Here is a 16,108-nt window from a genome sequence, read left to right on the forward strand (position 1 = left end):
AATAGTTACAGATGTATACAATGATTCCCTCGCCTCCCATGTTAGCTCGACTACGGTTCTATCTATGCTATAATGGAATAATATTCCAAGCATGCCTGGCAGCAGTGGCATTAGTTAGCATGTTTTTCTTCTACGTATCACTGGGACAGGTTGTGTCCAGTACATCGATCTACTCTTGACTTGTCAGGAATGAAGTACAGCCACAAACCTCCCATGGTGAACAGTGTGTTGCGGTTTGACAAACTTTAGAATTAAAACTAAAACCCCAACGCAAACTCCGAAAAAGAAGTTTAAACCCCCCCCCCCTTGCATGAGTTATAGAACTTTTCTCAAGGGATGTAATCAATAAAATATCTTGTAGTGGCTCATTCTGTGTGGTTCTCTCCCCTGAAAGAAAACCCCTGGTTCTCGGCGCACTGTAGCACGGCAGCAAGGCTTGTGGTCTCCACGGTTATCACGTAGTAGATTTGGCGAAGAGTTGCGACGAAATTATTCGTCTTTTCTCACCTTTAAAATTCCACTTGAGTAATAAGGTGATACCGAGCAACTTTGGTGATCTTGTCTGTGGAAACATGACGGCCATGTTGATCTTGCTTTTATCACTGATCACTGCGCCACTAACTATGGGCACGACCTGATACATTTATATATGGTCGCTTTTAAGCACAAGGGGGCTATCCCCAAAAAACACTGTTTCGAGAAAATCAATGGTGAAGTTTTTGCCCCTTGTTCAGTTCTTTCAAAAGACAAGGAGAGTTTTCTCTATCACAAAACAAACCACACTAATGAAACCAAACTTCTCCTATAGGTAGGGAAATGCCAGCTTTTGGTGGAGGGCAAGCAGGAGAGCCCAGTCTGATCCCCAAGTGGGGAGAAAATGTCTATTGGGTATCTCAGTGTTTCTGCCAGAATGTTGTATCCCTCGTAGTTAGCTCGGTCTGGCCCTGACGACAGGCAGGGTGGGCAGCCCATAGCACTACGTGAACAGGATCCAAATTGTGCCAATGGTGGTGTAAAAACACCTAGAGAAAAAAACACTGGAAAAGTTTGGTACCTCCCCCCCCCCCCCCCCCCTCAGCAGATAGTTGTATACAGTGCAGCCTCTCTGTAACTATAACGACATTGTCGGGATCAGAAAAAAATGTCGTTATAGAGAGTTGTTCTAGAGAGTTGTTCTAGAGAGTTGTTCTAGAGAGTTGTTCTAGAGAGTTGTTCTAGAGAGGCAACTAAAACTATTACTTGTGATATATCTAAGGGAAAACATCAGGACCTGGGCACCATGTCGTTATACCAAAGAGAGGATGTTGTTATATCGAAGGTCATTATAGAGAGGCGGCACTGTATATCGTTAGCTTCCTTCCATCATTACCCACATCAGTTTGAGGATTCCAGACAGAGCAGTTATTTGAACAGACACCAAGGGGGGTGCTCCATAAGTTTCTTTTTTTTCCATTACCGTCCTGGGGTCTCTCGTGGCCTAGAGGTTAAGGTGTTGGCCTCTCATTCAAAGGTCCCGGGTTCGAATTCGGGTAGTGACTGAAAAATTTTCTTCTCTAAAATTGTCTCCTTTCACATCCTTTCCTGCTTTCTAGCAATGTTCTGTTGTCTGCTTTCGTGTCCTCTTTCTGCCCCACCCCCTCACTTCCTTTGCACCCTCCTCTGGGCTCCTGACTCTGTCTGCAGCCTTTCTACTGTTACTCCTTGGCTCCTCCTTACTGCTGTCTTTCTGCCACACCCCTGATCTTCTGGTAGGAAAGATCTACACCTAGCATTCTCAGACAAGGGCGAAAAATCTCGGGGTCTTGTGTGCAAGTTGTGCAAGTTTAAGATCCCTTGGTGGTCTAAAAATCTATAAGAGTAGGCTTTGGCTGCCACCCAGGCAAAATTCAAAATTTCCTACCAACTGAAAATGTTCAATGTGTCCAGCGTGCTCATAAGACCTTATGCAGTTGCAAGCGCCGTAAAACACTTACCAGAAAAATAAATAAATTTCCTTCCTATTTTTTTTTTTTTAACTGAAAAATTTAAAGTACCCAAGTCATGGGTCTGGTTTGAGGGTTAATTTTTCTTTAATTAATTAATATCCAAATTTCACAACCTGAATTGTCCATTTGTGGAATGATACAGAACAGTTTTAGTTTTAGTGAGAGTTTCACGGCACTTGCAACACTATCACATCACATATAAGTGCCCAAGGTTAGAAGTGTTACAAGAGAGTAACAAATATAAAAAAGGAGGAGGAGAGATCAGGGTAATAGATGTTTGATAGGAAAGGAGAAGCAAATCACACCAGAGCACCCGCCAACCATCCAGGATACTGACCATATTAAGAAAAAAACAAAACACAAGTAAATGATACTATTATATCATCAAGGAAAGGAACAAAGATATTTTTTGTATTGTTTTTTTTAAAATGTGTTTTCTTTTATTTACATGGCTCAATCCAGAGACATTAAACACAACACTCCAGGGTGACAGACATTGTCTCTTACAACAAAAACCCTGCCCTCTCACCCTACCCTCTCATGCTGATCCTTCGTCTACTGCTAGACACGTTGCTCCATTCACTGAGTGAATCGAGAACAACTAGCCAAAACCTTAGTCTCTTCAAGCAGCTGTATAGAAAGGGACACATTAAGCCATATCCTTGTATAAGTCACCTATTTCTGTACTTCATTCTGCAAACTTTCTTCACAGAGCCTCAGTTACTTCTCACTTTTTTCTTAAGTGCGTTACGTCATTCGAAAAAAACAAAAAACCCAATAAAACAAGCTAGACAAAACAGACTATACATGATCCCCTGGCGCCCCTCATCGAGAGTCCCCCTTCATCTGCTCCAGATATTCCTCGTACGTGATGCTTGGCCCGTGTGTGGCCGCGTCGTAAAACTTCTTCTGGACGAACTTGCGCCCCGAGTAGCCACAGGTTCCAACTTCAGGTTTATCCTGGGAAAGTGAAGTGAAACTTTGTGCAAAATCCCAGTCCAAGAAATACAGTGCAGCCTGTCTATAATGACATCGCCGATACCAGAAAAAAATGTCATTAGATAGAGTTGTCGTTAGAAAGAAGCAACCAAAAATAATACTAACAATATATCAGGAAAAAATTGGGACCTGGGCACCATGTCGCTAAATGGAGGATGTCGTTACACCGAAGGTCGTTATAGAGAGGCTGCACTGTAGAGTGGAGGCCACTTACACCGCACATGGTTAGTTTGAAAGAAAGTAAAACCCCCCTTTCTTTATCTTTTGTTTTTTGTTCTGTCTAAACCAAAAACCCAGCGAAATCGAAGAAAATAAACGGTCCTGCACATTTTGGTTACAGCGGGTTCCACAGTAAAAGAGAAGATTCTAAATGTTTTGAGAATTTGACAGAATGACTTTACTCCAAACAAACGTGATTGTCTCCTACTAAAAGGAAGAACAAATTCATTTCACAATCTCTTGTACTTCAAATATTTGGTGTACCCATTAGGGTAAACAATCTGAAGAAAAAAAGTAAAGTGCTTCCACACACATCTAAGCAAACATCAGCACAAGACAAAAGCATGAACCCAACCCTCCCAGATTGACCAAAGTCGATGACAGCCCGGTCTCACCTACTGGACGAGATCAATTATTGACCAACCAGACACGAAGAACAGGTCACGAAACATTGACTGTCATTTGAATTAAAACTATAATCAAATAATCTATCTTTTCTCGCATAAACATTCCATATTTTTATCAGGTCTGATTGCTTTTGTTAACAAGTTTTAAAAAATTTGTTTATTTTGAACAGAGTTAAATAGTAAATGCTCCTCCTTTCGTCCTTTCGGGGTGGGGGGGGAGATTATTTTCAGAAAAAGGCCTTGGGAGGGATTAAGTTCAAATAGTCCACCAAGAATACCATTATGATGTATACAGGACTTACAATAACCTTATACAGACTTACAATAACCTTATACAGACTTACAATAACCTTATACAGACTTACAGTAACCTTATACAGACTTACAATAACCTTATACAGACAGGACTTACAATAACCTTATACAGACTTACAATAACCTTATACAGACTTACAATAACCTTATACAGACTTACAATAACCTTATACAGACTTACAATAACCTTATACAGACTGGACTTACGATAACCTTATACAGAGTGGACTTACCAGGTTGATGTAGACCTTGGGGTGGCCCAGGGCGCCGCAGCTGTCGGACCAGACGTGAGAGCCGCTGACCACCACAACCGGGTCCTCCGCGATGAGGTCAATGGCCCATTCGGGGTTGATCTGTTGGGCGGGGACAAAACCGTTTCATATTTTTAGTTTTAGCAAGAGTTTTACGGCACTTGCAACACAATAAGGTCATATAAGAGCCAAAGATTAGAGGTGTTACAAGAGAGTAACAAACACAAAAGAGAAGGAGGGGAGACACAGACGATAGACTTTTTATAGGAAAGAAGAAGCAAACCACACCAGAGCACCCACCAACCGCCCACAAGTCTCACATTACAATGAAGGTCCTGTGTGAAATTAACCGAACTAACGGTATAAAAATTAAAAAGACATACAGTTTACATTCCATTTGCAAAAGAAATGAAATCAAAAGCTCAGGACTATCAGCTTTAGATAAATAAAGAACTTTGTAACAATGTATTATCATTATGTATGTATTTATAAAACTGAAACAATGTTACCTAAACTAAAATTACAAAACTATGCATGCATGCGCTTCTGAAACATAATATGCTTTTCCCTCATCCCCTCGAAAAAAGTTTTTACAAAAACATTTTTTAAAAATCATGTGCATGAACTTGAAGTTACTTTCAGAAGTTGTAGATTTACAAAATATTTTTCTTAGCGGGCGGCCTGGACTGGTACAAGTGGCCATAAACAGAACAAGTCTGTCGGCAGTCAAAAAAATTAAAGAAAGTCTTGCAGCTGTAGTAAAAAGAGAACCCTTTAATCTGAACAACACAAAGGGAGTAGGCTTACATACATCTGTCATGAAGCGGTAGAATCAGGCGCTCGTCCATTTTTGGGCATGTTGAGTTAATGGTATCATCTTTTAGGCTTATTTCATTTGTCTTGCAGGTGATGAAAAAAACACCCATCTGTCTTGAATAGAAGTTGAAATATTTTCGATTGAAGAAGGTTGGGGTCCCCTGTTTTGGGAGGTAAATTTATCCCAAAAAAGGCAGCCAAACTTTGGTAACTTCCTTAGCTTTTAAAGAGTCCTTGGGAAATGAAAACTTACATTTTTTGGTGCCTAAATAAACATTTTTCAATAAAATCCAGAGAGAAATTTGTTTTTAAATCAACATAAAAGGTGTTGAGCCAAAAAAACAAAAATTCTTTTTTAAAAAAGCCAAACCTGCGGGGAAAATGCCGTTTTCTTCTACTTCACTATTATTTGGACGAGCACCTGATTTCACCACATTGTCTCAACACTAAACAAAGCATGCAGCAGTAGTAGTAAGCACAAGACAGTCATGTATGTAACTTCTAGAGACACGATAAAAAGAAGCTTTTACTCACCAGTTTGTCTTTGCCCACAAACCGAATGTTTCGGTAATCATTTTTATCCCATACCTGCAGATGGAAATCGAAATAGTCCATAAAAATCACATACGTCAAATACAGACTAACCTGTTCAGACATGTACCTGTCCAAGACAACCACCTGTACAAACCACCACTTCCCACTCCTCCCTTGCCATTTTTTCTAAATTATAATGGTGCTTATATGTAATATATATACAGTGCAGCCTCTCTATAACGACCTTCGATACATAACGACACCCTCTGTACAGAGACATGGTGCCCAGGTCCCAATACATCACTAGTAATATTTTTGGTTGCCTCAATCAACAACTCTCTATTTACAACATTTTTTTCTGGTCCCGACAATGTGGTTCTAGTTCTAGAGAGGCAGCATGGTATAAGAGAACCTAAGATGAACACTTTACTCCTCTACAACGGGAGATTGCCTCACAGGTTTGACTGTGCATTCATCTTTATTGCCCTCAACCCCCACAAAGTTGCAACAGCCCAAAAACTGATTATATTATATACACTCACTAAGAGCAACAGAGAAAAGAAATAAACTTTCCTGTTGGGCAGGGTTTCAAAGTTTAGGGGCGAGGAGGGGGGGGGGGGTTATAGGATTATCGGCATAGCATAGAATCTAGGTGCAAGGGTGGAGGAATAATGAAATAATGGCAGAGTTCAGGACAGGAAGTTTTACATATATATTACCCCTCGAGTTTTCCATGTTTGTGTCATCTGTGCCTGACTGTACACAGAACACACCAAACAGAGTTGATCATAAAAATACTCTGGCGCACACACACTGAGAACCTTCACTAAATCATACTACGGTATTTTTTTACTTTCCCTCCCGTCTCACACTCAGCTACCAGTTGTCTATTTTCTACTAAATATTGATGCGCTGAACACGAGAATATCAACTTCATTTCCGTCGCAAATTAATAGTTTTTGAAATATTTGATTGTTTTTAACCGAGATAGACATGCTTTGGACCAATCGGGGGGTTCCAAGGGGGCCTGCCCCACTGGGGTAAAAGAAAATCTGGGGGGTTACAGGGGGGCATGCCCCCTTGTTTTTACCCATAATTTGATATTTTACAGTTAGATTTGAAATTGTCTTGAAAATAATTGATTTGCGACAGTTTTAGTGGCTTTATGTGTGATCTGCAGCAAACAGTACAGCAGTTTGACCCCTGAAACAGTGCATCTGTGTGCGGGAGTGAAAGTAAAAATTTACCCATACTACATCTAGAGTCTAGTACTACTAGACACACACCCATCACAGATCATTTTATGTTAACTCACTTTGTTTGTGACACAACTCTCTCTGCTTGGCTGTGTGTGTGCGCATGTGTGTGTGCTCGCGCTTATGTGAGTGTGTGTGTGTGTGTGTGTGTGTGTGTGTGTGTGTGTGTGTGTGTGTGTGTGTGTGTGTGTGTGTGTGTGTGTGTGCGCGCGCGCGCGCGCGCGCGTCCCCCCCCCCCCCCCCCCCCCCCCCCAAAAACACACACACACACGTAGAAATTGGATATAAAGAAGTAAAGATCTGTGTCGCTGTCTTGTCAGTGATCAGAAACGTGTATGAATGACAACGTTCTAGTAAGCTCAATATTTGTTCTTAGCACCTCACCTGTCCTGTATGAGTTGGCTGGTTAGCATTAGGGCCCTCATACGCACACCTAAGGGCGGACGTTGAGAAAGCCCGGGCTGAAATAGGAGAAAGTCTTGATCGACAGAGTACTCGAGCGGCTAGGGAAGCCATGTTTGTTGTGACCTTCATTGGCAAGGCGTATCACTCTTGTAAAAGAAATCTTCAATGTGTCCACAATTACCTCCCTTGGAAATCTCATTGTTTACTCACTTTCTATGCCTCGACTCGTCTCCAAATGTCAATACCATACACACCCTCTTTTCCTTTGTTCACCACTTCTTTTAGAAATAAAACTTTAAAATTAATTTTAAAAAAGAATTCTTTCACGTCTGATGTATGCCTATCTGTTGAAAGGGATCTGTCTGGACAACGATCAAACCCAGCTTCCAAACAATTTTTAATCAGTTTGGTCTGCATCATAGATTTACACTACTCTCTATGGTCTGCATACACACATAAGAAGGACTTCCGTAACGAGCGACCACCCCATCAAACACAATAAAGAAGAGGCCTAGACCTACCCCTACCCCTACCCCAAGCCCTCAATTCTGCTCTGTCTCTTAGTGGTCGCGCTCGTTACGGAAGTCCTCCCCATACATGTAATTGTAATTAATTACGTATTTTATAGGGTTCAGTTGATCCACTCTCTGTCAGACCCTCAAGAAAAACGTTTGCTCGTGGGTTCTTGCTCTGTGTAAATAGTAGAAAATAAAACCAAGACCACATAGTTTTGGCCTTACTGAAGAGTTGAGACAGGTCTGTGCCAATAAATGCCCAACCTCATAAGAAAATCCACAATACGTGTGTAGGATGCACTCCTTTGAAAATACTTGTACATGTACAGGCCTAGCTAATTATGCGTGCTTAGTGTGGTTTGCTCCTTCTTCCTTACAAGTCTATCGTCCTTACTTCTCCTTCTTTTTTGCGTCTGTACTTTCTCGAAACACCTCTAATCTTCAGCACTTCTATGACCTTATTGTATTGCAAGTGCCGTCAAACTCTTACTAAAACAATGCGCATACATGTATGTATAGGTTTGAATCTCATTTCCACACTATCGGGTCATTTAGGAGACATGAGCTCTGAAGTTAACACTTAACACACTGTACCGCTACATCTCTGATGAGACTAAGGTCTCAAGGAGGAGAGCTTTAAAAACCTCATCAAACAACTAAACTCTAGGAACACACCATTGGAGGTTTGAACCAGGGTGATTCGCACTATAGCCCAGCACGATACAGTGCAGTCTCTCTATAACGACATCCTCGGGACCAGAAAATAATGTTGCCATAGATCGAAACAGTAGTTATAATACATGTAGAGAGGCAACCAAAAGTTACTAATGATAAAATATCAGGAAAAGATCGGGACCTGGGCACCATGTAGCTATACAGAGGATGTCGTTATATCGAAGGTCGTTATAGAGTGGCTGCACTGTTGGCTTAGTAGTAACTGTCCTAACGGTGCACCCTCTTTTATCATCGTCACCAGTAGTCTTCCTCTCCCCGTCCTGGAGTATAGACCACCAACAAGGGCTCTCTGTGTGTACTTCTGTCCTGGGCTATAAGTCTCAACATCTGTCCAGCTGAATCCCATCTCCCTATGGTCAGAATCTAGGTCAGGCCTTCAAGTGCTTTTAGCCTTTTAGACCTTCCTTTTTTCTGTTTTTTTGTAGATTCCATCTTCAAGCTTGGTGGGTAACACTTGTTTCTACGTGTAGTTTTCTCAAGGTGTGTCCAATCCACTTCCATTTTCTCTGATTGCTATTTCTATAAAATCTATTTTCTGTAGATTTGTTGGCTCCCAAGGTTTCCACTCTTCAGAAAAAGGACAGAGAGCAGTTTCCCAAACACAGCCTTTCACTTTCACTGTCATCCAGATTGACTACTCCTATTCTCTCTTTAAGTTTAAGAGTCTTCTGTATATTTTTTCTTTTGTGGGGGGGTTTTATAGTAGAGTTTTACGTCGCTCGCAACTGCATAAGGTCATCATATGAGCGCCATCTGTATAGTGTGGTAAAGTAAATGGTAAGGTTTCAACACCCTTAGGTCCTTTCAACCTAGTGAGGCTTAAAAAAGTAAAAGGCAGGACCTCCAATAACTTATATGTGAGGCATCGTGGTCAAATCAAGGAGTCGTCAAAATAATGAAACAGAAGAAACCGGCATTTTTCCTCCAGTTTGGCAATTTTTATCCAATTTTTGTTTTTTGGCTCAACACCTTTTATGTCCACATAAAAACATAATTTCATGTGAATTTTACGTCAAGACACAGGAGACAGTGCACTGCAGGCTGAATCTGTTAATAGCTAGCAGCATCAGAGAGCTCCAAGAATTTACAAAAAATCATCTCAGTCAGTCGAAAAAGGCAACTACCTCCTCGTCATCACTGCAGCAGCATATAATGACAAAACAAAGGCACAAGAGAGTAAATAAGAAAAACAAAAACATTTGTAATATATAATGTTGACACACTTTATTCATCAACGACACACTTTATGTACACCAAACCTCGACACTGAAACAAACACAAAACACAACAGTCAGAAGTCCAAACTGTTTTTCTTACTTCATGACTGCCAATGTGACTGTTTTCTTCACAGACAACAAACACAGAAAACTGAAACTAGCGTACAATTCATGGTAGATGACAAACTACGAGACAAACACAGAAGTCTGTGTGTCCCATTTGACCACACTCCTCTAACTCTAAGGTACCACGAAGACAACGAAATCATCTTTCACTCCCATTCTACTCTTTGCTCAAAACAAGTCTTCGGAACAGACTCTGAGCACTTAACATAGCACTTCTTGTCTATTTTCTTCCGTGTTGACAGAACTTATTCATAATCCAATCCAACTTGTGTTAAGCACTACTCTCAAACTCTCTACTTAGATGCCACACAACACACACTCCAAAGTCAACAAGACGACATCGGTCAGTTATACACCCCTTTCTGTGCAACTTCAGGCCTGGCGTCTTCTTTGCGGATCACTGAAAAGAAAGAAAAAAGAAAAAAACAATTTAGAAAGTTTTCCCAAAACCAATTGGTCGCTTTTACTTTTGAGCACAAGGGGGCTATCCTGAAAAATGCTGTTTTGAGAAAATCGATGGTAAAGTTTTTGCCACTTGTTCAATTTTTTTTTTAAGACAAGGAGAGTTTTCTCTATCCAAACAATAATACACACCAACGAAACCAAACTTCTCTCATAGGTAGGGCAATGCCCACTTTTGGAGTAGGTCAAGATTTCTGGAAACCCCTGAAATCTCGGTTAGCCCGCTTGTCCTTTAAAGCGACCAATTGGAGTACTATACATTCAACTGCCGATTGGTTGATGGCGTTAACGGAGTTAAAAAAGATCAACTCATCCAAAGCTCAACCTGGCCCCTGGGAGCACAGTGTCAAGGGACATAAGACTTTTCCCACCGCTCATGAATTATGTGGTAATTCTAGCAGTCTACTGTAGTACTGTAGTAGAGAAAAGGCTTTCGCAAAAAGGACAACAATCTTGGAGATACCACGTGCAAGCCGCGTGCACGTTAAAGATCCCTTGATGATCCTAAAATTGATCAAAGTAGGCTTTGACCGCTATCCAGGCAAAAATTCAAAAGTAATTCCTACCAAAACTGAAAGTACTTTGGTCAGTATAACAACACAGAGAGCAGCCGTCTGTCCAACATTGGGAATGTGACAGCCTGAAAGGCAAGAGGCCCTACAAGTACAAGGTAAAGAAAACACAATCAAATATGTAAAAATCACAAGTACTGCAGTTTGAAAAACCAGCAGTAGAAGCAGCAGAGGAGGAGGAGGAGAAGGAGGAGGAGGAGGAGAAGGAGAAGAAGAAGAAGAAGAAGAAGAAGAAGAAGAAGAAGAAGAAGAAGAAGAAGAAGAAGAAGAAGAAGAAGAAGAAGAAGAAGAAGAAGAAGAAGAAGAAGAAAAAGAAGAAGAAGAATCCCAGTTCACACTGACATATATATTTTTTCTCTCACCCGTGTATTCTGCTCTGTGCTGGTGGAAGGTGTCTCTGTCGTATCGAAGGCCGTAGACCACCAGCCCCATTGTGCCTGATGGAGACACATTCATTAGTTAATGCTCAGAGTGAGCTACAAAATGTATACCTCCACAGATGTTTTATTGTATTACATTCCAAAAATAAATTGAATAGAAAATATAGTGACAAAAAAGATTTTATTAAACGTTATGTTCAAACAAGCCATGACCTGGTATTAAAAGCACTCTGTTGTTTTTTTAAATTTAATATAGAGCTATCTTCTAGGAAAGTGAATGGGCTTGACATCCTATCAACATCATCATGACAAGAGGTAGGAATGACAAATGTAACGTTCATGTCATCTTAGAATGAAACAAAACCAAATGTGTTTAGAAGACAACGTAAAACGACTCAAGTTCAAGAACACCTAGTCAAGGACTCGAACCACAGTCATGTGCTCTGTGGTCCAAAATGATACCAAATGAGCTAAAGGAGTGATCTATACATCATTAAAGTCATAAAACATAGGTCTGACTCAGATACTTTAACATTCATTCTACACTTAGATTTAGAACTTAGAAAATTATTCAAAATCAATGAGGAAAAAAGCAAGAGTTAAGAAATACAAAGAACATTTGGAGGACAAGTCACAATCTAAGTCAGCAGTCTGTGAGTTTGTACTTTTAGAAAACAATAGCAGAAACTTTTGAAACATACGTGTAATCAGGTGAGAGTACAATATCAAACTTACCTGCGAATAAAAGGCATAATGACCCGGCGATCTCTGGTTTATCACTCCAGAGTCTCCTCATAAAGCCTGCTCCTGGAAACCAATTTAAACGGCTACTGTTATTACCGTAGATTTCAAAAGAAAATTAATAATAATAATAATAACAATAACAACAATGGAAATTTATAGCACCTACCCTACCTACCCCTGGAAGGTTCTAGAGCTGTACAATACTTATCACTCAACTTAACTAACGAATCAAAGGAAAGAAAAGTTGAGAGGAGGGCAGATCTGTACTCCTCTTTACCTTTTCCTACTGCAACCTGGTCTTAAACTGTGATCCTAACCTACCTAAACACTGACTCTCTTTACCTCAGACACCACCTCAGACACCACCTCTTACTTGTCTCAAAAGTTTACTTTTGCCCCATTTGAGAGGTTGTAGATTCGGGGCTCTTTGGAAATTGCCTTCCCGTTTGATTACAAAAGAAACAGAAGTGATTGAGCTAAGGACAAAGGTGGCCATGTAGGCAAAGTGAACCCTGCCACATTAGCCACAGTAAGATTTTTCTACCTTTTTTGTATTTAAACATTTATTTTGGCCAGATAGAACTCTGGTGGACCCAGCGTGTCTGACGTGATGAGTTAATACGCACAAGCCATAACCCCGGGAAAAAAAAATTTTTTTTAAACACAAAATCTTCCCATTTACCTGGCAAATTATCAGTTATAAAATATCTGAAAATGAAACGGGAAGGCAATATTTCCAAAGACCGCCGTAGATTCTACACAAAACATGTTTTTCCCATGGCTAGATGCAGAAGGGAATTATAAATAATCTTACAGTAATGTAAATAGAGTAGCCAACTAATTAGCCACACCAAATTTTTTTCCCGATTTTTTAACAATAACATTCCACCATTGATAAATGGAGCCCTGGTGTAGCAGGTAGCAGGTGTAGGCAAAGGCAGAGGTGCAAAATAAAGGACCAATCGTATGATCCATTTTTACAAGGGAGCGCAAACCAAGACAAGACAGACTAGACAATATAATAATAATAATAGTCTGTAAAAAGTATCAAGTAGGCCTAATATTTAGGCCTAATACAGGTAAAATTGAAGACTAGCAAGCAGACGACCTGCCGGGAATACTTTTTTTTGGTACTTAAAACTGTCGCCAAACTAGGCCTATCTAGATTCTAGATCTAGATGTTAGATTATTTTTGTGACTTTAGCAGCCCCCCCCCCTTTCTACCGAAGTAGATATCTAGAAGCCGCCTGTCTATTACTTATGAATTACAGTGTATTTGTCGGTGCAGATTTTGAAATACAATAACTAGATCTCTAGGCCTAGTAAGCCTATCTTTCATTATATTTTATCTATGATAATTGTCTAGTAACTTTCTTCATTTATTAAATTTGGGTCGTCAATTTGCCTATTTCCAAATAATTATTCTGTTTCTTTAAACTAAATTAAACGAACAAAATTGATTTTGTGTCAAAAATCCTGTGTAGTCATATAGTAAAGCTTGCTGCTTTTTAACTTATAAATCTCTTGTTCTTATAATTTCCGATAAATTTAACTGATATTTCGCGACTTCAGGGCTTTCTTGTCGTATCTCTGCGTATTTGTAAACAGTGAAAATGTAACTTCTTCTTTATGCTCACTCTTTGTTTATGAACTCGAGTCACTAGTGGTGAACACGTTTCTTCTAGCACCCAACATAATTCTAAATTGGAGGAATTGAGGAAGTTTATGTCTGAAAACCTTCGTCTGTATCAATAGAAGTGGCACGAAGTGGTGAAGTTTATGGGAATTTTTTCCCAAGACAAACAGATGAGGGAGGTATAGTATTTGCAAATCTGCGCCGACAAATTATTAGTAATAGACCGGCGGGGTGACTCTGGAGAAAGCTTCCGATCTATTGACCAGCGCGACGCCGGAGAATAGCCACTCTCTTGCATCTCTAGAAATGGAAGTGGCTATTCTCATCCGGGGTGAGAATAGAAAAACGATCTACCTCTCACCCCGGGTGAGAAATGCCAGCGTAGGCTATTCTCACCCGGTGCGAAACAAGACCTGCTTTTCCTCATTTTGGAATACTGTCTATCTGTGTGGATGATCAAATTGATAAAAGCCAAGAAAAAATTACGTTATAGCACAAAAGTAAGCTAATTTGATCGTCTTCAAAGATGCTATGGCTATTTCACTTTTCAAATCGAGCCGAACCACGCGGGTCGCCATTTTGTTTTGCCCGGAAGTTCTCGCAAGATCTACTCCTCCCCTCTCTCTCTCTCTGTCTCTTTCTGAATACTGTCTATCGGTGTGGACGATCAAATTGACCAAAACAAAGTTAAAAAATGATGTTAAAACACAAAAGTAAATTAATTTGGTTGTCTACAAAGATGCTACAGCTATTTAACTTTTCGAATTGAGCCGAACTACGCGGGTCGCCATTTTGTTTTGACCGGAAGTTCTCGCGCTGCTCCTCTCTCTCTCTCTTTCTCTCTCTCCACTGCCCACAGACAAAATTGTACGCTTTTAGTAGGCACAGTTGTAATGGAACGTTTGTTCACAGCACAGAATTCTACAATGTTTCTGTTATCACAGTGTAGAATTCTGTGGTTTAGGGTGAACGCAAAATTTGTTGGCCTAGATCTAGGCTATAACGGTGAACGCGCACCGGGTGAGAATAGCCAAAAGACTCGCCTGCACTATACTATTCTCATCCCGGGTGAGAATAGAGGCAGGTGGCCTCTAGAAATCCAGTGGTGGTCTGCTAATGTTCAAAGAGGCCATGGCATAATATAGTATAGCCTACTGATACTGAGGACTAGAATCTAGATCTAGACTTAGATCTAAGTCAAAGACTTGATTATAACGATTGTCAAAATTGAAAGGGAAAGAGCTTTCTTGACGGAACTCCAAATCAAAAGTAAGAATCATGAAGAAGAAGACGAAAGTCAAATCTTTGTCAGGACAGACAGTGAGACTTGAGACAGTCATCGTCAGTACTCGGTTCAGGACAGAATGGACAGTGGAATAGAGTGAGTTCAGCAGTGTAGTGCTAAAAAGGGGCATTTGTGTTTTGGTGTCAACGAATAAAATGAAGACGACCTTGTCTGAAACAAATTACCTTTCAACGGCGTCGCCATGTTGACACTGTAGCTATCCGAAATGTTCTTTTTTCACAGAAGATCAGAGCTCTTATCATTCCTCTCTACGCAAGAGAACTAGTCTCTAGTGTTCCTTTCTATGCAAGGTTTTCATCAAAAAGGAAACACATAATTTCGGTCCAGTCAACAGAGCGCCTTGATGACGTAAGCATAGAATTGTTTTGTGATTATGCAAGGATGATTTGAGAAGGAATGTTTTTAGCGGCTATAGAACGTCATATTTTCCCACAGGCCTGTTCGTCACTATGAACAATGGCGGATAAATGTACTTAGAATCTAAAGACATCTACAAATATTATAATTTATCGTATTTAAAAGAATAGTTGAGAAAAAGAAAACCGCAAGATGAAGCCTGGGAGGCCCAGAAGCAAGATACAGGTTGACGAGACGGATGAAGTCAAACAATTTTTTCGGAGGGACACAGCTTTCCGTTCAAGTTCCAATCTCGACATGTCTCTACGACGGCAGACGCAAAGGGTCCGTGGTCATAATTATGCATTATTATTAGCCTACTTGATTCTTCTAGATCTAGAAATCGATTATAGGGGCGGACTTCCGTAACGACCGACCATTGTGAGACAGGGTAGAATAGAGGGGTAGGGACAGGGATAGATTCTAGGTCTCTCGACGACTTTATTGTGTTTGTTGGGGTGGTCGCTCGTTACGGAAGTCCTTTCTCAATTCGACCTCATCCAATAGCTCAATAGTCAATAGGCCTACCACCAATAACTTCTTTTCACTCATGGGTGCCAATTGTCAATTTTAAAATACTGATAACAGTGAGGCCAGACCTACGCCTACCCAACACACCAAACCCCAAATTTCAACATGTTTGAACAATATAGCCACCCAACCTATCAGGATCTCCACGCTTTCAACAGGCCTAATTTGTCAATCGACTGTAAACGTTTAGCCTACGGTGTATCAGTATCAGCAGGCTTTTACTTTTGTGATATCAGGTGATATCATATCATCATCATCATCATCAACTCTCTCTCTCTCTCTCTCTCTCTCTCTCTCTCTC

The 16,108-nt window shown here is 40.4% G+C and overlaps 2 protein-coding genes and 1 long non-coding RNA gene across 3 annotated transcripts in view; 1 reads left to right on the top strand and 2 right to left on the bottom strand.

Annotated features, from left to right (window-relative positions):
* Positions 1–2,390: 2,390 nt before the first annotated feature.
* On the bottom strand, positions 2,391–7,333 carry LOC101853431 (NADH dehydrogenase [ubiquinone] iron-sulfur protein 6, mitochondrial). The gene is made up of 4 exons (XM_005112509.2): positions 7,167–7,333; positions 5,527–5,580; positions 4,159–4,278; positions 2,391–2,945 (listed from the first exon to the last, which is right to left on the bottom strand). The coding sequence occupies exons 1-4, from the start codon at positions 7,314–7,316 to the stop codon at positions 2,811–2,813; spliced, it is 459 nt and encodes a 152-aa protein (XP_005112566.1). The 5' UTR covers positions 7,317–7,333; the 3' UTR covers positions 2,391–2,810.
* Positions 7,334–9,641: 2,308 nt separating this feature from the next.
* LOC101853666 lies at positions 9,642–15,133 on the bottom strand. Its single transcript, XR_221206.3, has 4 exons — positions 15,045–15,133; positions 11,930–12,001; positions 11,177–11,251; positions 9,642–10,180 (listed from the first exon to the last, which is right to left on the bottom strand). It is a non-coding gene; the product is annotated as an uncharacterized LOC101853666 (long non-coding RNA).
* A 110-nt stretch (positions 15,134–15,243) lies between these two features.
* The window catches only part of LOC101853833 (FAD-linked sulfhydryl oxidase ALR), a 5,849-nt gene continuing 4,984 nt past the window's right edge, over positions 15,244–16,108 (top strand). The window contains exon 1 of the mRNA XM_005112510.3: positions 15,244–15,561. Within this exon, the coding sequence (XP_005112567.1) occupies positions 15,430–15,561 (132 nt within the window). The 5' untranslated portion in view covers positions 15,244–15,429. The remainder of the gene's footprint in view (positions 15,562–16,108) is intronic.

The sequence above is a fragment of the Aplysia californica genome, unplaced genomic scaffold (assembly GCF_000002075.1).
Source record: "Aplysia californica isolate F4 #8 unplaced genomic scaffold, AplCal3.0 scaffold01298, whole genome shotgun sequence".
Lineage (NCBI taxonomy): Eukaryota > Metazoa > Mollusca > Gastropoda > Aplysiida > Aplysiidae > Aplysia > Aplysia californica.